Source organism: Heloderma suspectum, chromosome 3 (assembly GCF_057233095.1).
Source record: "Heloderma suspectum isolate Gila_16-S chromosome 3, 16-S_ref, whole genome shotgun sequence".
Lineage (NCBI taxonomy): Eukaryota > Metazoa > Chordata > Lepidosauria > Squamata > Helodermatidae > Heloderma > Heloderma suspectum.
In genome coordinates, this window is record NC_139460.1 from 34,432,545 (window position 1) to 34,456,383 (window position 23,839).

Consider the following 23,839-nt stretch of genomic DNA (forward strand, 5'->3'; position numbering starts at 1 on the left):
CAGTGAACAGCTACCAAATGCAAATGTAACACTCAGAACCATCTCCAGGCCTTTTATCTGCTTGATTGGTCATGGGGTGCCCAGGAAACAGGCCACACCTGGCCATGCAGCTGCTTGTCAGCCATTCGTTCCATTACTTATGAGCCACCAACAATGGGTGTGTGTGTATGCCACTGGCTGTCCTTCCTGAATGGTTACTGCCCCACTTTTGTCCAACCCCTTGAATTACAGCTGAAAGTCCTGACTTCGCTCCCATCTGGGTATGTTTCCTTTCAACTTCAATGTGGTGGTGTACAGAGGCCAACTGCCAAAACAGTTATCCTTGTTCCAATATTTCTGGCCCTGTGTGTGTATTTCTCCCCAAATGGCATTTATAGCAGCTATAGAGCACCAAAATGGCCAAATTTTGTTTGTTTGCAAGAGTGCTTAACCACCAAATTTCGGCATCACCCCAGCAATTTGGGGCCACACCCCAAACTCCATGATGCCCCTCAGACTGTGGCCCATGGGGGGCAAAAATGGCCCCCAGACCTCCCAAATTTGCCCACCTGTACTGTAAATGGTAGGGTATTAAAAAAAATGCCCTGCTTCCTTGGCTACAGGAATACAGTTTATTTCACTTTCTGGTAGTAGAGGCTGTTGCGAGTTGAAGATACCTTTTGCCCCAGTGGGAAAGCACCCTGGAGCCTCTCTTATGGATAGGCATTTGCATGAACACACAATTATTGAGCACATATAAATGCTGTAGTTCTCTTTTTGGCAGAAAACCATACCCTCCTCAAGATAAATTTACAGGTAATATATTCCAGTCACACACATTAACACTGTTTTTATGAGAGAAGAAAGTATCTGTTGTTACCTATGAAGAGAAAAAGAAAAAATATGCACAAGAGAAGCGTCTTTCTACTTCATTTGATATGAAATAGAACAGCCTTCTCCAACCTGGTGCCCACCAGAACTACAACTCCCTGATTCCTGACCACTGGCCATGCTGGCTAGAGATGTCAGGAGTTGAAATTCTAAACATCTGAAGGGCACCAGGTTGGTGAAAGATGATTTAGATGAACTCTGAAGATGCAACTATATGCAACACTGCCAGAAACACTGGGTTTGAAAACAGTATCCTCATGTCTAGTTTTCCCCTTCTCCTCCATAGGGTGCAGTAAAACCTACGCTGTGTCCCAATGTCATCATGCTGTGTATTTCACTACCCCTAGTGACATTAAGGCACAAGATAAGTTTTACTATACGTTATGGAGGGGAGGGGGAGAACTGAACATGGGCTGCCCTGTGTTTCTTATAATGTGTGGTTCTGGCCTGAGTGTTGGTGTGACCAAAGCCTCTTAACAAGCTTCTCTAGCTTCTAAAATGGAACACAGATGTCTGGCATTTACAAAGAACTCTACAATCAGGCCTGAAGCTTTACAGTTGAAGTGTCTAGGAACTGTTACATCAAATTTACATGGGTTCTGCACCAATTATGAGATCTAGAAAAACAATACTGATGTTAGTAGAACAATTGGATAAACGTTATTGCAAATTGAGACAAATGTTATTGATTAACTAGATAGACTCTGGAACTGAACAATCGAAATGAAATGCTCCTAAATTGAAAGGCTGCTTCACGTAGTAGTTAGCCAGGCAATATCTATAATTTTCCCATCCAGAAAATAGTAATATAGTTTTGAAAATTTAGGAACATTCAATGTACAAAGCTGTAATTTTCAGTAGCACCATTTAACCAACATATATTTATTCCACACTGAAGTAAAATTGCTATTCTGGGATATCCCCCAGATTTGGACCCTCTGATCAGAAAGATTTTTTAACAAGGAAAAGAGATCTCCCCCAAAACTGTAAAGAATGTAAACATAAACATGAAACACAGACATAAATGTTAGACCGCACACAGGCCTAATCGGCACTGCAGAGATAAAAGCAAGACAGGTGGACGCAAGACTCTTCTTTCAATTTCTAATGAAAAAAAAAAGTGAAGTTGAAAACATAACTTACTTTGTCAAGCTGGTAATTACTACTTTGCCTGTTAATCCTTTACTCCTATGGATGCCACAGCTGTAGCCCATAATGGTCCAGGTGGCATACCTTGCTTAACACTGGAGGGAGGGGATGGATGGGACGGGACCCAAGAAGCTCAAAGAACACTGTATCATTATGTCCTCGCCTGTAAATTAACTCACACTATTGTGTGACAGATCTGCACATCCCAAGGTGATCAAATCTTGTGGTAAATATGAGGCTATGGATTTGATGTTGCCTTCCCACTTTTGGAGACAGGAGAATTATCCCATACTGGGTGGAATAAACTATAGCCAGGTCAGGCCATCATGATGCAAGCCTTATTGAGTTTCCACGGCCTTCAGTCAATCTCCTTTGCCTCCCTCCCATATTGCAGCAGCTCCAGTTCCTATTCAGAATTCAACATTATTATTTATTTAAAATATTTGTAAGCTGCCTTTCATGGTAAATGCCCTCTCAAAAAACAAGAGTATACAGAAATGAACCTAAACTATAAAATAACAATACCAATCAACATAAAATAATTTAAAAGCTGCAGAGCCATAACACCATAAAAATACCATTTAAACCAGCACAAGTGTGCTGTGATGGGAGAAGTAAAAAACTCAGCGTGAACTGATCTTGGGTTAGATCCAGGATCTGCCTTCCATGGGTGGGAAGTTTACAATCATGAAAGGTGCCTCTGCCTGATTTTCAGGGATCTCCTCTCTCTCACCCACACCACAACTCACCCCATTTAGAAGGTGCCCCCAACCCTCTGTGAGGCATTTTAAAGGTGCTGGAGCAGCTGCATGAGGAGCAGGGGGTGGGGATATCTGCTTCTGCTAGCCCAGCTGAACATGTCTAAATCCGGATCCAACCTCTTGAGTATGTACACTTCCTGCCTACATCACTAGGAATGCAAATGAGACTATATTTGCAATCCTGTGCATACTTAATTGAAACTAAATTTATTAATTATATTTTTTTAATCTGCCCAATAACCAACATTCTCTGGGCAGATTACAAACAGTTATATTAAAATTCCATACACATAGTTAAAAATATAAAATACAATACAAATATTTTTTAAAAATACAATACAAACCGTACAGGAATATATAAAACGGTCATACAAATCTAGAACTAGGTCTCTGAAATGCCCGAGAGAAAAGAATGGTCTTGGCCTGGAGCTGAAAAGTTAACAATGTAGGCAACAGGCGAACCTCTTTGGGGAGGGCATTCCATAAGCAGGGTGCTACAACTGAGAAGACCCTCTCTCTTGAAGCCGCCCACCTGGCTTCCTTCAGCGGGGGCACCCAGAGGAGGGCCTCCAAAGATGGCCTAACGGTCCAAGCAGGTACACATGGGAGGAGACGTTCCTATAGATACTGTGGTCTCAAGCAGTTTAAATCTCATCAAACTTAGTGGGTCTTACTTTTGAACAAAGATAGATACGCTTGGGCTGTATGATTCTGTGAAAATTCATTTTCATATGCCATGAAGCTCACTAGATGACCTTGGGCCTGTCACAACTCCTCAGAAAAATCTATGTTGTTCTGAGGATAAAAGTGGTAAGGAGAGACGTGTATGCCACTTTGAGGAGGGCAGGCTAAAATATAACAAATTAATACAATATGATTCTGAGACTCAAAATAAAAAAGGATACCCAGAAATGTTCTGGGCAAATAATTTAGATAATTTGCAAATTTGGTAAGTGAATTGTTAAATTGTTTTGTTCAACTGGTGTCTATATGAAAAAACAATAGATTCTACAAAGTATATCATTTTAAAACTTGGCTTTTCATCTAGTCTTGGTTCTTTTCTTTTAAAGAAGAATGAACTTCAAAAGACAACTGAACAATGCAGTAGGGACATAATACAGGTTTATAAAATTATGGAGAGAGTGGAAAGAACTTTTAACACTATATTGCAGAAGTCAGCTAATTAAATTGATTGGCAGTAGATTCAGGATAGGGAAAAAGTAAAAGTAACTTCTTCAGGCAATGCATAATTTATTTATGGAATTCAACACTGCAAGATGTGGTGATGGCCATTAGCCCAGATGACTTTAAAACAGGATAATACAAGTTCATACAAGATACATCTATCAATGACTATTTGCCATGCTAGCTAAAAGGCAATACATCTACTAATATACAGTGGATAAACCACGGGGAGAGGCTTTTCCTTTTATTCCCTGACTGTAAGCTTCCTGTAAGCATCTGGCTGGCCACTAACGGATGCCAGAAAAGCAAAAAGCAAAGGAGCAGACACAAATGATGTTTAATTCAATGAAAACAATCCCAACACGTTCCGGACTCACAGGTCCTTCTTCAGGGCAATTTAAAATGTTTGGGAATTGTTTTTATTGAATTAAACATACTTTTTGTCTACCCCTTTGCTTTGAACTTTTCTGGCATTCCTTGTGAGGTTCCCTTTTTGTTAGCTTTGGCTGATAATGGAAACAAAATACTGTCTTGATAGACCTTTGGTCTGATCCAGCAAGACTTGTCTTATGTTCTAAACTCCCTTCTGCCAAGCCATGACCTACCATGGTCATTGAACACCTGACAGATTCCCCATTTGCACATCTGATACCATGCTATAGTAGAATTTTTTTCCTGCACATAAAATGTAAACACTGAGAAACTTGGCAACAGTGAACAGATTCATTTTATAGGGCTCTAATTTTTAACACGATTACAACAAAATTGGCTCTCCCAGTATAACTTTAATTTTTCACAGTTTTATATTTTGGCTGTTTCAAATCACGGGCTGTCAAATGTTATCCTGTTTTAAACAGAACAAAATAGCAGAACCCTGCTAATTGGTATTTTGGTAAACCACAATCCCACAAAGCTTCAGTGAAATGGAAATCCAGGTTTGCAGTTCACTGGAGCATATAGCAGGGAGTTTTTTGTTGTCAGGGAATGGGCAACAGAAGTAACCCTGCACTTCTATTGGATACTAGTGGGGGGAAAACATTACTCCTACCTCAGTTAAAGCACCACTGTAGCTATTATTGCAATTAGACACATTTGCAAGTTGACTGGTTGCATTCCAAATGTGCAATGGTGGCAGTTTTCACTGACAGAAGATTCTTTCCATATAGGAAAGGTACTGTGTATGAAGCAGCACACAGGTTCTGAAAGGATGGGCTTCTACAACTCTCCCCCCTCCACCCATTTTCTCTTATGAGAGTATGTTAACACAAGCATACAATCGCTTGCTAAGACCAATATTTTTGCTGATGGTTTTGGGAAGGGCATTTAAGGAGCTATGTCAAATAGAGGTGACAAAGGATTACGTTTTAGACTAAGTTATACATTACAAACTAAACACTCACTGGGGCCAGATCACATTCACTTGAGAGTCCATAAAGAATTCAAATGTGAAAACTGCGGAACTTTTATTAAAAATATATGAAATTATCATTAAAATTAGCCTTCTTACAGACAACTGGAGGATGACCTATGTAACACTGGTTAGCTGGTATTAAAGTTGGCATTATTTAATCATTGCTGAGGATGAATCAGCATGGTTTCTGCAAAGGGAAGTCCTGCTTCACCAGCTTTTTAGTGTTCATTGAAAATGCAAAGAATATATGTATACAGGACCAATATCGTAGACATGATCACTCCTTATAATAGCAAACTTAGGTTCTGAGTGCCAACACGACTGTAGATAAAATGGAACCACGTACAAACAAGAGGAAGGTATCAGCATGTTCAGGGGAACCTTGAGATTTGCAGAAGTACAAAAGAAGTTTTAAAAATCAAACTTAACATGGCAGCCTCCCCACCCCACAAAATAAAACCCAATGAAGACTTATCATACTCAGTAGCCACAGAACCTTGGAAAAGAAAACCAGGGGAGTGCGGAATGGAATTAGATGGTTGGCTGGAAGTGACTGCTGGTGAAGACGGGAGCATGACTTTGGCAGCCTAGAAAGCTTCACAATGCTGGCAGGTGGGCAGGAGAGGCCAGCTGAAGGAGAAGAACACAGGGGGGTAAGGCAGGAGTAGGCAACACGGCACCTCTGCGCCCTCGCACACCTTTCTTGGCACCCACCGTGGTGCACTACCTTTCCTACATTTTTTTTAAAACAAAATTTCTTACTGGCAGATGCAATTGCCTCAAAACAAAGTTCCCTCAGACACCTTTTTTGGTGCCCGCTGAGGTACCCTATCCCTCCTACATTTTAATTATTTTTTAAAATAACATTTCTTATTGGCAGCTGGGATTGCTTCAAAGCAAAGTGAGGGCCTCTTGTTGCTCCCATCTTCTTTTCCCATGAATATCTCTGGCCCACACGTAGGGCTAAGAAACATTCTTAGGAAATGAAGATGCCAGGTGGCTGCAGGCTGATGCTTTCATTTGCAGTGCACCCATTCTCTGGTGGTGCCCAGGACAGTTTCTCAAATAGCCAAATGTGTCCATGAGCCCTAAAAGGTTGCCTACCCCTGGTATAAAAAGAAGAGTGGAAGGTGGGCAGTTACATCTATGTATCTCTTCCTCTGTTGCTCTTTGCTGAGTGAGGGGGGGAACAAAATAGTAAGTAAGATTCAAAGTAAGTAAATGTAAAGTGAAGTACATGGAGAAAAAAAATTCTTAACTTTATATATAAGCTGGTGGGGTCTGACCTGGCTGTGACTACCCAGTGGATAGCTCAACAAAAACATTAAACATAGTGTGCCATGCCACTGAAAAAGGAAAAGTTGGGAATTATTTTAAGATCAAACCAGTCCATACTCCAGGAAATAAAGCCAGACTGCTCACTTGAGGGAAGGATATTAAAGGCAAAACTGAAGTACTTTGGCCACATAATGAGAAGACAGGATACCCTGGAGAAGATGCTGATGCTGGGGAAAGTGGGAGGCAAAAGGAAGAGGGGCCGACCAAGGGCAAGGTGGATGGATGATATTCTGGAGGTGACGGACTCGACCTTGGGGGAACTGGGGGTGGCGACGGCCGACAGGAAGCTCTGGCGTGGACTGGTCCATGAAGTCATGAAGAGTCGGAAGCGACTGACCGAATAAACAACAAACTGTAATAACAGTTTATAAATCTATGTGGTACATACATTTGTAATGTTGTGTACCATTCTGGTGGCCTAATGTCAAAAAGGCTATGATGGTATGGAAAAGGTACAGAAAAGAGTAACCAAAATGGACAAGGGGTTGGAGCACTTTCCCTACGGAATGCTCCAGCAATTTGTTTAGGGGGGGAAAAACAACAAAGGAAGGGGACATGCAATAAGTTAAAACAATATGGAGAATAGTATGAAGACTACGGATATAGTTCTCTAATAAGCAAACTGAAAGCCCTTAGGAAGTGGTGTAAATGCCGCTTCATAGGGGAACACCGTGGTATAGGTGGGGTTGGTGGGACAACACACTACTGGAATGCTCCCAGCCCATCCCCAGAAAGGTCAGCTGGTGAAGGTGTTCTACCAGTGATGTTCTGCCAGCAGAGGGGGAAATGAAGCATGTCAGAGGCATGAGTGAGGAGATCCTACATCCTCAGCCCCTTTGTTGCCCCAACACACCCCAGGAACCCGTACAGGTCTATATCATGCACCCACTGGATGTCATATCTCCACTGGAGGGGTCCTCCTCAGAGGAAGAGTTGGAGGCCGCAGAAGACCAAGGCACCCCAGACCAAGGTGTGCCACCAGACTCAGAGGACCCTGAGCCCTCAGTGAAGATGGTTGCAGGGTCATCCCTGTCAGGGGAAAGGGACTCTGCCTCTGAGGCTGAGCAACCCCCTGACCACTAGGAGTGTTGTCACCTCAAGCAATAGGCTAGTAGGGCTCCTGTGCAAAGGAGTGCTCGCCTCCAGAAAAGGTCTCCTCAGAAGAAAGTGCCTCCTCAGGAGTAAGGCTCTGGAAAGGGAGGCTTGACTACTGCAGCTGAGCTGAGTGGGGCCCAGCAGTCTTTGGGCTTAAAAGCCTTCACTGAAAACACAGCCAGCAGTGGAACAACTTGGTCCATTTAGCCTCTGCCGTGTACCTTGCCCTGTGAGTGATGCTCTGTTCCCTGACCTTTTGGACTGCCTAACTGCTTCTGGACCATGTAATGTTGTTCAGTCGTTCAGTCATGTCCAACTCTTCGTGACCCCATGGACCATAGCACGCCAGGCCTTCCTGTCCTCTGCTCTCTCCCAGAGTGTGCTCAAGTTCATATTCATTGCATCGGTGATGCTATCTAGCCATCTCATCCTCTGCCGTCCCCTTCTCCTTTTGCCTTTGATCTTTCCCAGCATCAGAAAAGTCTTTTCCAGCGACTTTTCTCTTCGCATTAGGTGGCCAAAATATTTGAGCTTCAGCTTCAGGATCTGTCCTTCCAATGAGCACTCAGGGTTGATTTCCTTTAGGATTGAGTGGTTTGACCTCCTTGCAGTCCAGGGTACTCGTAAGAGTCTTCTCCAGCACCACAGTTCGAAAGCATCAATTCTTCGGTGCTCAGACTTCCTTATAGTCCAGCTCTCACAGCCATACATTACTACTGGGAAAACCATAGCTTTGATTATACGAACCTTTGTCGGCAAGATGATGTCTCTGCTTCTTACTATGTTGTTTAGGTGTGCCATAGCTTTCCTCCCAAGGACCAAGTGTCTTTTAATTTCATGGCTACAGTCACCGTCTGCGGTGATCTTGGAGCCCAAGAAAGTAAAATCTGTCACTGATTCCATTTCTTCCCCTTCTATATGCCAGGAAGTGATGGGGCCAGATGTCATGATCTTAGTTTTTTTAATGTTGAGTTTCAAACCAGTTTTTGCACTCTCAACAAGAGGCTCTTTAGATCTTCTTCGCTTTCTGCCATTAGGGTGGTATCGTCTGCGTATCTGAGGTTGTTGATAATTCTCCCAGCAATCTTAATTCTGACCTGTGATACATCCAACCTGGCGTTTCTCATGATATACTCTGAATACAAATTATGCAGAGTACATCATGATTACATTATTATAATTATAAATTATAATAATTTAAATTAATAATAATAATAATAATAATAATAATAATAATTAAATAAGCAGGGTGACAATATACAGCCTTGTCGTACTCCTTTCCCAATTTTGAACCAATCAGTTGTTCCATGTCTGGTTCTTACTGTTGCTTCTTGACCCTCGTACAGGTTTCTCAGGAGACAGGTAAGGTGGTCTGATACTCCCCATCTCTTTAAGAATTTGCCAGAAGTTGTTGTGATCCACACAATCAAAGGCTTTAGCGTAGTCCATGAAGCAGAAATAAACATTTTTCTGGAATTCTCTTGCTTTCTCCATGATGCAGCAAATATTGGAGATTTGATCTCTAGTTCCTCTGCCTCTTCAAAACCACGCTTGTACTTTCGGTAGTTCTCGGTTCACATGCTGCTGAAGCCTAGCTTGTAGGATTTTGAGCATAACCTTGCTGGCATGTGAAATGAGCGCAATTGTGGGGTAGTTTGAACACTCTTTGGCATTGCCCTTCTTTGGAATTGGAATGTAAACTGACCTTTTCCAGTCTTGTGGCCACTGTTGAGTGTTCCAAATGTGTTGGCATATTGAGTGCAGCTTTTTAACAGCAACATCTTTTAGGATTTTAAATAGCTCAGCTGGAATACTGTCAACTCCGCTAGCTTTGTTGTTAGGAATGCTTCCTAAGGCCCACTTGACTTCACTCTCGAGGATGTCCGGCTCAAGTTCAGTGACTGCACTATTATGGCTATCAGGGACATTCAGATCTTTCCTGTATAGTTCTTCTGTGTATTCTTTCCACTTCTTCTTAACCTTATCTGCTTCTGTTAGGTCCCTGCCTTCTTTGTCCTTTATCATGCCCGTCTTTGCACAAAACGTTCCCTTGAGATCTCTGATTTTCTTGAAAAGATCTCTAGTCTTTCCCATTTTATTGTTTTCCTCGATTTCTTTGCACTGTTCATTTAAGAAGGCCTTCTTGTCTCTTCTTGCTATTCTCTAGAACTCTACATTCAGTTGGATATATCTTCCCCTTTCTTCCTTGCGTTTCGCTTCCCTTCTTTCCTCAGCTACTTGTAAAGCCTCATCAGACAGCCACTTGGCTTTCTTGCATTTCTTTTTCTTTGGGATGGATTTCGTTGCTGCCTCCTGAACAATGTTACAGACCACCGTCCATAGTTCCTCAAGCGCTCTGTCTATCAGGTCTAATCCCTTAAATCTATTCCTCACCTCCACTGTATATTCATAAGGGATATGATTTAGGTCATACCTGAATGGTTTCGTGGTTTTCCCTACGTTCTTCAATTGAAGCCGAAATTTTGCAAGAAGCAGCTCATGATCTGAGCCACAGTCAGCTCCAGGTCTTGTTTTTACTGACTGTATAGAGCTTCTTCATCATTAGCTGCAAAGGACATAATCAATCTGATTTCGATATTGACCATCTGGTGATGTCCATGTATAGAGTCGTCTCTTGTGCTGTTGGAAAAGAGTGTTTGCTATGATCAGCGTGTTCTCTTGGCAAAACTCTATTAGCCTTTGTCCTGTTCATTTTGTACACCAAGGCCATGCTTGCCAGTTATCCCGGTGATTTCTTGACTTCCTACTTTAGCATTCCAATTCCCTGTGATGAAAAGGACATCTTTTTTTGGTGTTACTTCTAGAAGGTGTTGTAGGTCTTCATAGAACCGATCAACCTCAGCTTCTTCAGCCTCAGTGGTTGGGGCATAGACTTGAATTACTGTGATGTTGAATGGTTTGCCTTGGATTCGTACTGAGATCATTCTATCGTTTTTGAGATTGTACCCCAGTACTGCTTTTCCCACCCTTTTGTTGACTATGAGTACTACTCCATTTCTTCTAAGGGATTCTTGCCCACAGTAGTAGATATAATGGTCACCTGAATTAAATTCACCCATGCTTGTCCATTTTAGTTTGCTGATTCCCAAGATGATGATGTTCAGTCTTGCCATCTCATGTTTGACCACCTCCAGCTTACCTTGATTCATTGATCTGACATTCCAGGTTCCTAAACAATATTGTTCTTTACAGCATCGGATTTTCTTTTCACCACCAGACACATCCACAGCTGAGTGTCCTTTCGGGTTTGGCCCAGCCGCTTCACTCTTTCTGGCACTACTTGGAAATTCCCTCTGCTCTTCTCCAGTAGTATATTGGACACCTTCCGACCTGAGGGGCTCATCTTCCGGCGTCATATCTTTTAGCCTTGTCATACGTTCCATGGGGTTTTCTTGGCAAGAATACTGGAGTGGGTTGCCATTTCCTTCTCCAGTGAACCACATTTTGTCAGAACTCTCCACCATGACCTGTCCGTCTTGGGTGGCCCTGCACGGCATAGCTTATGTCTTCACTGAGTTATGCAAGCCCCTTCACCACAACAAGGCAGTGAACCATGAAGGGGCCATGTAATGTACCTGACTGGTTTACTGTGTTACTCTTGCCTGTTAACTTGACTGCTCCTGCTGTTGCCTGATCCTCACTGCCTACCTGACCGACTGTGTTCTGACCTCTGCCTGGATTTAGACCACCTCTGTTGCAGCTTGAACCCCATTTGCTAACTACCCGTAGGCTTGAATGTTTGCTAACTCTACTGCATTTAGAGTTGCTACAGCCACAGCAGGACAGTCTACACCAAGGCTGGCCTAGTTGGACCCTTCCCGCTGGAATCAATGGGAGGGGGAAAAACTCATCTTACCTCCCACCCTACCTACCTACAGTGAAATTGCAGGGCACAGGATCTGACAGCTGTTCTACCAGTGGTTCTCCCACCAGGCCACTATTAATGTAAGGCTGGATTGCTCTTAAGGTTGCAATCCTATACCCACTTACCTGGGGGTAAGCTCCATATAACTTAATGGGGCTCACTTCTGAGTAGATATGCATAGGATTGCATAGTAAGGATGAATAGAAAATAGAAATATATTTTTTCTCCCTCTCTCACAATACTAGAAGTCAGGGATATCGAACGAAATTGATTAGTAGTAGGTCTAGGACAGACAAAAGTCAAGTACTTCTTCACACAATACGTAATTAACATGGAGTTCACAAGATGTGGTAATGGCTACTAGATTAGATGGTTTTAAAGGAGGATTAGACAAAGTCTATCAGTTACTATTACCAGAAGCTGGGAACATTGAAAGGGGACAGATATCTGCTTTCTGCCCTGCTTGTACAATTGCAGGAGGAATTTGGCTGGCCACTATAGATAAAAAGGATGCAGGACTAGGTCGGCCCCCAGTCTGATCTAACAAGGCACTTCTGATGTAGAACAAGGTTTCTAGATTAAGACCACTAGGGGTATGTAGAGGATGTCAAAATTACTCATTTGCTATGTAGTTTCCAAACAGTTATTCTGGTTTAAAACCTAGCCCCACTTTTTGTTCTACAACTAAGAATCCTTGATGAAAAGCTTTTTGCATAGGTTTTAGAAAAGCTGACATAATTGAGAGCACTAAATCAAAGCAGCAATTGTCAGTGAACATAAACAATGGTGAGGGAAGCAAGTAGGATTGGCCTTCCTTCTAAGCATATACAAGAAGGTTTTCTTCAGACAGAATAGACTGCAAGCAACTAATATTATCATAACAACCAACAGATCTACTCTCACACTCTGATTACTCATATTTATATTTAAAATTACAGGAAATAAAGTCTTTGGTATCAAACCCTCTTCAACCAATTTTAAAGAGAAAAATTAGACAGCTGTGTCTAAAATAGTTTTTAAAATATTCAAAAGAAACACACATTCAGAAACATGACAGCAAAAGAGCAGATTCAGGCTTCAGTCCTAATCCCACATTACAGCTCATCCTGTCTGCCCTTCAAGGCTGAATTAAAACTGACTCAATTGCTTCCTGGTACACAATGATTTAATGCCAAATATGTTCAATCACAAAACTGACCAGGAACATCTAAAGAATGGGACACACACAGTGCCTAGCTCCAGATTTGTGAACTAACAAGGTCTGTCATGGTTTCTGGAAAAATATGAGGTAGCATATTATATTCTAAGGTTGCAATCCTAGATGCACTTGTTGTTGTTGTTTATTCGGTCAGTCGCTTCCGACTCTTCGTGACTTTATGGACCAGCCCATGCCAGAGCTTCCTGTCGGCCATCACCACCCCCAGCTCCCCCAAGGTCAAATCCATCACCTCCAGAATATCATCACTGGATTCAGTGGGACTTATGAACTCAGTTCCATAATGCTAGACAATGGGGCTGGCAAGGTATTACTGCTTTCTCGGCAACACAAACATCTTTGTAAAGTCAACGTTAAATGCTTAGGTGCCTGGGATATTTCCAGCTCTACTAAATAGTACTATACAAATAAATTAATTGAAATGTTCTGGGAAACAGCCACCCCAAGCTGATCTTTCTATCAACACATAGTTCTATATGACTGATCCTAACAAGTGATGAAAGCGCCTTATAAAACATGGAATATCTTAAACCCCCACCACTGCATATAGGATTTATAAGTTCCCAGTACTCTAAAAAATCCTATAACACACAGAAGAGGTAAGGTAATTATTATTTCTAAAGATTCAAATGGAGAGGTGTTTGTTTGTTTTTTAAAAAGACAACCACTGCTTCTCTCTGTGTAATGTTTTGTCTCTAAAGGGGAGCAAGAGGTGTGAAGCACATGCCAAAAAAATGTCTGTTTACCTAATGCAATTGAACTGAATGTGTTTTTTTAGGAACCCTGCCCCCACCCCCTTTTTTGTTTATAGTTAGCCTGCTTTTTAGTTATCCCTACCTGACCCGTTTTATAATGCCTTGCAAATTGGTTCACCACTCGATAATCATTCGCAAAGTACTCCATCAAGATGGAGGGAACTTCAGCAAAGTCAGTAGAACATCTTGTTCCTGTGGAGGATATGAAGAAGCATTAACATGCAGGCAGCCGTAACATTTACATACATTCTTCTGTCTTCCCCAAAGCTCCTCTTAGCTTTCCATTTGCACTTTTGATGAACTGTGATAAATAATTCATTAAGTAAATATTTCATTTCTGTAATGTTATTGTACATACTGGCAGAATGTTAAATTATAATACTACATGTTTTACTGCAAATCACAAAGTAAAACACAATATTTGAACAGCTGGGTGAGGCACCCTATATATAAAACCATGTATCACACCCTTTATAAATGTAAGCCAGGCTGCAGCCAATCTGGCCCTACATTAAACACCACATCTTTAATTGCCTTAACTCTAAACCCAATTACAATAAAAATATCAAACTATGCTTGAGAATTTAATCCCGCTTACAAATATTGTCATCCCCATCTGTCTGATGAGCTCACAGTTACTGTTCACACTTGCTTTTTTTAAATGTTCAAGATGTCAGTCACTTGAAGGTTTTTTAAATACTGCAAAACACATGATGATGAAATACTTTACTATTAAAAACTTCATTCCTCAAATTCAGCCTTTCTTTCCTTGTGACCTGCAAACTTCAAGCCTTTCCAGATTATAAATTTCTTGATTATAAATATCTAATCATTACTATTTGTTGTATGGCATGTAGACATCTTTCCGCAGGGAAGTTCTGTTTTGGGGATTTTGCATTTTCTCAGCACTTATTCAAACCATAATAGATTATCATGTTAGTTTTTGCCTTGGGTAACAGGACAATTGTGGCTTGGGATGCTGTGTGGAACATGAGTGTCATAAACATCTGCTGAATAGTGCCAGATCGGGGGTAGGTGACATAGAACATTTCCCATTTGCAGCACTGGGGCACACATCTCCCATGTTTTGCTTTGGGATTTTTGCTTGTCTACGAAAAAAAAAGTGAGCCAACTGGTAATATTTCCCCCACCCCCATCCTCTACAGCAAGGCTACATCATGCATGAGCAGGATATCACTGGATCAGTGATTTAAGGGTGGAAAATATCCAAAACCTCCAAAAATGGTTTCTATTATTTGAATACGCCCTTACACTATAATAATGTATCACTGCCACAGAGGATGCTTTTAGAGCAGCAGCCAATTTATCAAGACATAATCCTTGTTCCAAACTTAGACGCAATGAAACTATGCTATTTCCAACCAGTTGTGCTTGTGTTTACTCCATCTGTAGAATCCTCTCCCTGCTCCTGGCCTCAGACATCTATCAATTCGGTAGACATTTCTTGGGACATCAAGCTGTATTCATGTGTCTTGGATTTTAGCTGCCTTTATTCATCTCTACACAGCCTAGCATAACCAGTCTGGGCAGACTACCTGATACAGTCTAGGGCTTGGCCACTTTCAGCTCAAAATAACCAAATATCTTTGCAGGCCAGCAGCACACAATCAGAATAATCTCTTCTCCAGCATCTGCATCCAGTTTATCAAGAAGAACATTTGAGGAAAATGAAAAGAAATCTGCTGGCCAAATGGGGACGCAAAGGGAAAGAGAAAGGATGGCAGACTGTGAAGCCAATGAGAAACAGTTTAAGGATTTGTCTGATGGCCCAAGAGCTCACTGAAATTCTGGTCCCCAATGCAAAAGACAGGACTGAAACTGGGAAGCAAGTCTTCCCCAGGAAGAAGCTGTCAAGTTTGCTAGCCCTATTTATTTGAGACTGGAAAATTAAGCAAGTCCTGAATGCTAACACTGAAAGAAAATATTTTGTTCTCTGAAGAAAGAAAACTCTAGCAATGTCAGCTTTGGCTTCACATTTCATTAACTGTACAGTAACTTTCATATCCAATTTGCAATTAGCATATTTATTGACTTCCTCTGAAGTGTTATAGCATCACAGCTTATATCTTTAAGACAAAAGGGGCAGTTCTTCCACTCAAGGAAGAGAGTGGGGGAAAACAAAATCAGGTAAGCTAGGCAGCATGGCTCTTCCATACTCTGTCCTGTGAATTCCTGCTGATTTACGGTGGAGGGACAGCATTAGCTTGAGTCATCTACTAAGCTGTAAGGAAGGGAAGGAGACAGTACAGAGTAGATTATTCAAACCAAACACCTCCTCCTATGCAAATGCCATCCTTCTCTATTTCTGTTCCTTTCAAAGGAAGAAAGAAAAAGCTGTGCAGGAGGGAAGATGATAGGGTGGCATAATCACCCAATGGTACTCCTATTGCTCTTTGGGTTTCAACCTGCTTTCACCATATCAAAGCTCCAAGATCACCACCTACTACTGATAGGCCCCAAGAATTAGGGCAAATTTAAAGATCTACTATCCCATCACCTATCTAAGAAATTAAACTGATAATTATTTTAACACTAGCAAAATCTCCATCATTAACATGGACAAAAGCGGGATGAGGGCTAAATCCTACCTGCGCTTCGTATTCCACCCATGTAGAATTAAACCTAGGCCTGCACTGACCATTCTACTTTGTGTTTTGTATTCACACTAAGGCATGATGTACGTTGGGAAATAACTTTTATATAATGTAGAACATAATTTGGAATGATCAGTTACACTATTTAAAGGCCAGTAACAAATAAGACTGTAAAAAACTTCTCTCTGCTGCCTTAAAAGATAAAACTAAAACCTCTGTCTACAGCACAACCTAATATACAATGTATAAACTATGAAATGCTTGCTTGTGAAAAGTGAAGCACTTATTTGACCTTTAACTAGTAAAATTACACTTATTGCTTACCAGTAACATGTTGGTATCGAGTTCTTCCCAGCATAGAATGCATAGCATGACCCATTTCATGGAAGAGGTTTTCCATCATTCCAGGAGTTAGCAATGTTGGTGAACCACTAGTGGAATGGGGCAAACTTAGCATAAGGACAACAACAGGAAGTTGGTATTCTCCATTTTTCTTAAGTCTGCCTCCACGTATTGTAAAGTGGCAATCCTATTTAAAATAAAATTAAAAAATATCGCAGAAAAAGTGTTTTAATACTTTGTCATACTAATATCATTTTAAGACATCTGTACAGTTTCAAACAGTCACAGAATTTGCTTACAATTCTAGAGTTATCTGAAATCAAGTTGTTATATTGTACCAGAACAGATGCTGAATGAAGACTTATATACTTGGCTGAGCAAAATGAGGCCTTTGGTTTAACTTAACCATTTAGCATTCTGTTTTTAAGTTCGTCAGTTTATTGTTAACATGGTAAGTCAATTGAACACTGAGATACCAGAATAAAATCTAGTATACACGTTCAGGGCACAATTCTACATTCAAAATTCAAGTGCTGGTTGGCTACTGTGTGAACAGAATGCTGGGCTAGATGGATCCTTGCTCTGATCCAGCATGGCTCTTCTTATGTGCAAGTACCAGCTCAACCCTTGTAGTCATTATCAACAGGAATGGGAGGAAAATACAAAATGCAATGAAAGATAATACCACTTTTGAGGATTTGGAGCAATTCCTACCCCCACCCCCTGCAAATCCCCACACCCAATTCCACACCATTCAGGACAGTCCTTTGACTACAGCATTCTTTAAGGGGGTGCAGGCAGGACAAGGGGATGGAAAAGCCCACTTCCATGAGCTTTCTCAGGATCACAGGATCCTAAGAAACCCTGGATCTCAGGATCCAAGACTTAAGCCCCAATCCTTTGCATACTTACAATGAATTAAGTCTCATTGAACCCAATCAGACATGCGTCTGATAAATGTGCATACGGCTGTCTCAACAGCTACTATTTATTTGTATGAAAAGTCTTTCCCTATTTTTCAGAAGAGGACAGCAACAAACTCTGGCATGATATGTATCAGCAAGATGTTGCTTCAATACTTTTCATAGAATTATGAAATGTATTAATGTAAGTAAAAGCTGACATAGGCTTAATGAATTAAATCTGTTTTATTAAGTTGTTTTCTGGTACGTTCTCTTGAATCTACGGAAAGCTTTCTTTTACAATAAATAGCCTGTTACTAGAAACTATTACCTGATATTATCAGGGGGTTATTTCTTCTACTTCAAACGCATGCATGAGGTTTGCATCTAAATTATTGACTATGGAAAGGGATCCATGATCCACTGATGTTTCCGAACACAGGATGGGGAAGCCAACGCTTGCCCGCATGGATGTGCCTTAACAGAACACAATCAATGGCCACAATACAGCAGTCTGAGTGCAATCAAACACAGCAAAGAACTGTAATTGTGCAACATTACTCTAACATGCAGATAAACAGACACTTTACATTAAAGAGTCCTCCCAACAGGGGCATGGATTTTGGTGTTCTCTGGATTATGGCTATGTGAAAATATTTTGTTAGATTGCTTCCAAAACAATAGTCATTGCAATTCATCATATTCTTAGGAACTGGTCTGATGAGGCAGAGAAAGCATTTCAAATTATTTACTTTAAAAGCAGTAGAAAAACAGAAAAGCAGGGATGGGGTGGGGAGACACATTCTGATAATAGTTTGTATCACCGTGGTATCTAAATGTGCTTATTGAACATATAATCCTGACAAAAATGCAAGTGTTTTATTAAAATAGCTCCAGAAGTTCTAAATTTTATTCAACATTGGTCTTATACAGAGAAAAACAGTGTTTTAATTCAAGTTAAGTGTGGTGTCCCTTTTTTATTTTTTAATTTAAAATATTTCCCTTGACTGATTTATGGGGGCGGGGGGAGGATCATATCCTTTATAACTTTATATTGTCAGAATTGTTACCTGATGAGGCTTGTCTGGCCTTTGAAAGAAATCACAGTAGATATACCCCAGTAATCCTTCTTCTTCGTGGACCACTGCCTAAAAATAAAAGGTGAATGTTTAAGTAAAAGATCCAATAACCTATAATGTAGTGGTGGTTTTATAAAAACAAACAAAAAACTTCTCCAAATGTGACACTTCTATACATTTTTGATATTGAAAACACATGTCTACTCAGAAGTAAGCACCACTGAGTTCAAATGCACTTATTCCCATGGAAGCGTGTACAGGATTGCACCCTAAATTTGCAAGTCTCGTACACAAGAGCACTAAAAGTTCCAGTACACAAATTTTGCAGTTTATCCAAATTGATGACTCATGAAGTAATGTATAAATAACCAACACCTTTTAAGCAATATTTCACATGTTAAATCTGTTTCAAACTGTATATCACAATTAAGCATAGTGGGCGTAGATCAAGTAGGAAGCAGTTATGAAAGATTAGCCAGGAATAGTTAATCTGCTTTACAGAGATTTGATGAATGACAAGAGAGGAGATGAAATAAAGCCCAAGAATCTATGTGCACTTGGATCTGGTAAACCAGACATTACCAGAGGGGCCAGTTCCATGCCATTTTTGTCCCAGATCTGCTTTCCTCTCTTGATCTGGCAACACTCTTTAAGGAGGCACTATGAAATCCTTCTGTGTTGCCAGAATAACGAACTTCTGCCTATCTGCCATCTGTTCTTTCCCTTTGGCCCAAGAGCCCAACACATTTCTTCTTTCTTTAAAATAGGAATAAAAGCGATAAGCTTGAAGCACTGATGTATGCATATCAACTAAAGCTTGCGAAAGCCTTTGCACATTTAAAGGTAAAAGGTAAAGGTGTCCCCAACCAGTCGTGTCTGACTCTAGGGTGCGGTGCTCAGCCCCGTTTCTAAGCCGAAGAGCCAGCGCTGTCCGAAGACGCTTCCGTGGTCATGTGGCCGGCATGACTGAACACCGAGGTGCACGGAACACTGTTACCTTTCCCGCCGAGGCGGTACCTATTTATCTACTTGCAATTTCTTGCTTTCGAACTGCTAGGTTGGCAAGAGCTGGGACTGAAGACGGGAGCTCACTCCTGTCACGCAGCACTCGGGTCTCGAACTGCTGACCTGCCGACCTTCCAGCCTGCAGTTCAGCGTCTTAACCATTAAGCCACCGCGGCACATTTAAAGAGCTTTATAAAATGATGGGGTTGGATCTAGATTAAGTTAGTCATATTTTAGTGCAGGGGTGTCAATCCTCTTTCCCATTAAATCTGTCAAATTAGTAATGATTAACTTAATGGGATTTCAATGGGAAGAAAGAACGACTAAGGGAGCAATCCTACTGGGATAGGTGGCTGCCTCCGAACTCGGAGGCGACCGCCTATCCAACGCAGGGCAGGAGAAGTGTGGAGGGGACCGTCCCCTCTGTGCTTCATCCACTCTGCATTTGTGGTTAGACAGCTGATTTTGTCTAGCTGCAGGAAGTTGGAGGGTGGGAAGCAGCGGCCAGAGGCCATGTTGGATGTGTCATACCGGTTGTCTGACTTCCCTGCCCCCAGCAGCCCCCAGGAATGCCCCATTTTCGCTGTTCCGTGCTCCTCTTCCGAGCACGGGGCCATTCTGCGCTGCCTACGAGGCAGCGTGGGAGGAGGTGAAAGTCTGTTCTCAGGGAACTGACCTATCCTATGGCCATCTAGCCGCTGACTAGCGGCCATAGGATTGTGCCCTAACGTAATCTGGATACAAGCCACTCTTAACATAATGAAGATATTCCAGAAAGTGAACTGAAGTAGTGAGTTGCCACCAATGCTGTAAATGAGCACTGGGGGAGGGAACACGTTACTTCAGAAAATTTCTTCCTTTTGGAGCATTGTACACCTTGCTCAATAGCAAATTATGTTTACTGGCTATCTTTATTATATTTGTCTACGATGTACAGGAATGACAAATTCTTACCAGTTTGCGAACATCCTCACACCACACCTCTCCATTCTCAGGCTGTTCAGCATAAAGAGAGATTCCTAAGAGTTTATTGAACAAGATGTTCAGTCCATCCATACATGCTCCAAGAGAGAAAAAGGGACAATATAGGCTGGGTTCAATATTATACCTAAAACACAGAAAAAGTAAGTCACAAGAGTGTCCCACTTTAAATGTTTTATAGTATTCAATCAACATATAAATGGATTAAACATCAAAACACATTTGCTAGAAGTACTGCAATTGCTAACATTCAACAACAAGGCTGGAAGTAGACATGATGAGAATTGTCTGGCTGCCACCAAAAGCAAAATATATACAAACTATATGCAATGATTCCATTGCAACTCCAAGTTTCCTTGTCTCATCTCAATGGCTGCTGCTGCTGCTGCAGGTATAGGAAAGGAAACTTAGAGCATACTGACATTCATCACACATTTTGTATCACTAGATGTGGGGGGGGGGGAAGAGAACAAGTCATGGAGCTCCTTTTTTGGACAACTGCCACTTAAGAACATAGGAACAAAAGAACAGCCACGCTGAATCAGACCAAAGGCCCACCTAGTCCAGCATTCTGTTCACACAGTGGCCAACTAGCTGCCTGTGGGAAGCCCACAAGTAAGACATGAATGCAACAACACCCCTTCCCAAGAAAGCATGTATTACAAAGAATTACGTACACATGCACATTATATAGTAGAGGCATCTGGCAGTGTTTTGATTAAGACTAAAAGGTCTTTCACACTAACAGCGCAGTCCACATACGTCTACTCAAAAGCAAGTTCCATTGGGTTCAATGGGACTTACTTCCAGGTAAGTCGGTATAGGATTGCAGCCTGAGTGCAGAATTTAAAAACCTCTGAAAAGCAGATCCTCCATCTCTGTAGTTTGGAACCAAAGATTTAGGATATCAAAGTGAGCCAATGTATTTAATCTCTAGAGCTTAAGTGACTTGTGGCAATGCCAGCTATAAAACTATGTGCTTGGAAACTGTGACAGTGCTGAGAAAATACCTGTGAGGAACTTAGCAACAAAACTATCCTTTCTCCTGGATTTGTAAATTAATTTAACAATACTATCCTTGCCAAAATGTTATAGTGTGTGTGTGTGTGTGTGTGTGTGTATGCATGCTATTATCTACAGTAACTAGAGCGGCGCTCTGTTAATACTATGGAAATATTTATAATGTGACTGTTCCAAAGAGCGCTCTGTCATTGGTCTTCAACAGCATTGCACAACATAATACACAAATATAACGATTCGTTGGAGACAGACAGACATGATAGACAGACAAAGGAAAAACAGGGTTCCATGTTGCTGGGATCCCAAATAGGTCCTCATCATAGTTACCATGTTTTACCGTTTTTCCACACAAAGTAACAATCTAGCAGTTAACTGTTCTTCAGGCCAAGCAAATTAAGTGAGGTTTAAGCAGGGGTACCTGCAGGGGGATTGTTTTTCTCCTATATTTAGAAGTGCTTTCATTTCTCTTATAGCTGTGCAAACAATTTTCATAAACTCTTATGTGCCACTGGAAAACAAAGAGAGATGGAACTAGAAGATATTTAGCAAATTGTTTCCTGAAAAACTCTAGACACACGATTCATTTGTTATTCTCTGATCTCTCTTCCCTTTTCTGTTCCCATCCCTGTGTCAAAATGTCACATGAAAACTCTTTGAGCCCATCTCACCTCTATGCTGCTAGTACTCAATAAATGCCAACAATTATTACTATCAAGTGCAGCAAACAAATGAACCAAGGAAAAGAGGTGAACCCCTTGCACGGAGCATTGAATTAATTTTAAAGGAGAATTTAGGCACATTTTTCTGATCAGGCAACAGCGGATTGTTAGGCAACTCAATTGTGCCATGATGAAGAATAGCACACAGGATACAGCATGCCACATACTTAAATGTGTGATATTGCTGATAGCTATATAAGCACATTTCACCCACCAGTTTCTTTCCAAGTGTCTACTTTCTAGAGTAAAAACTGTGCATGTTACATTCAGATTAAAAATAGAACAGAATGTTTTCCCCCCTGCATGATACATAAAAAGATGACTGGGAGACATTTTATTGTGAGAAAGCACAATACATGCACTAATAAAGTTGATTAAACAAAGCGGATATTGATTTGTTTGATCTGAAACCTTGTTTTATGTCAAAGGGATGAGCTGTGGGGGCGGGGATCCAAAGACCTCAATCAAAGAGCATTCGGTTTACCAATATTTTAATATCAAGACACTAAGCCAACCACTTTAAACAAGAAGATAAATGGCACAGTATTTGTTCATTATTCTTCATGAACAGTATGACTGAAACAGAAAAGACGGTGTTGCTAAAGATAAAAAGGTATCGTGATCCATTATAAATAATTATTTCTAAGGCTGCATGGCATATAAAACTGCACCTTTGGAAATAAGACTCTCCTGTGTATCATGATTGCCATCTTCTATATTCAAAATATTTTTGATAGACCTAGTCATTTCAATATAATTAAGGAATGAGCATTCAGAACAAATTATGCACTTGGTGAGATTTTTTATAGCATTCCTTAGCCGCAATGTATAAGAAGACAGTATTGTGTTGTCAGTAAATGGGAGAAATGTAATTTTATTACCCCTAATAAATCAAATGTCTTTGGGTTTGTTAGAATATTCAGCATATTGGGGGGGGGGGTGTTAAACAACCAAAACATTGCAATACTTTAAGCCAAAGAAATGACTAATTTAATATCCTTTCTAATGTTAAGTATGTGTCAGAAAGCTATACTGACACTTACAGTTGAGTTATAAACATATTTACTCATTTATTTATCATATTACTTTGTTTTATACTGTAGTTTTAAACTACTAAAAGGTTTATATTTTCTTTTATTGTGATGTATTTTATGGTTTTAATTGTTGTGAATGGCCTAGAGAGCTTCAGTTATTGGGTGGTACAGAAATGTAATAAATAAGTAAATATTTTATATCACCACCATTTCTCCATGGAACTGAGGGGGCTATACAAGGGATTACTCCGTTTTTTGCTCACAATCTGTGTAGTAGGTTAGGCTAAGAGATAGTGACTGGCTCAAAACCACCCAGGAATCTTTATGGCTAAGAGGTGTTTTTAACCAATTTCCTCTCAATCCAAGACCAACATCATATTCACTTCATACGCTGGTTCTCTCAGGTATGCACATTTTGGATTGTAGCCCTCAACGGTGACTTGAAGAAAGAGACAAACAAGGAGTACAAAACCTTC

At 40.8% G+C, this 23,839-nt stretch overlaps 1 protein-coding gene across 9 annotated transcripts in view; it reads right to left on the reverse strand.

The window, feature by feature from the left end:
• MIPEP (mitochondrial intermediate peptidase) overlaps positions 1-23,839 on the reverse strand; it is an 81,562-nt gene that overhangs the window by 32,946 nt on the left and 24,777 nt on the right. For all 9 annotated transcript variants that reach the window (XR_014789007.1, XR_014789010.1, XR_014789009.1 and 6 more), the window contains exons 11-14: positions 20,564-20,717; positions 18,596-18,673; positions 16,606-16,810; positions 13,749-13,858 (exon numbers count right to left, since the gene is read on the reverse strand). Coding sequence is in view for 5 of the 9 variants with exons in the window: in XM_084842885.1 (XP_084699011.1) it covers positions 13,749-13,858; positions 16,606-16,810; positions 18,596-18,673; positions 20,564-20,717 (547 nt within the window). In the remaining 4 variants the exon portion in view is untranslated. The remainder of the gene's footprint in view (positions 1-13,748; positions 13,859-16,605; positions 16,811-18,595; positions 18,674-20,563; positions 20,718-23,839) is intronic.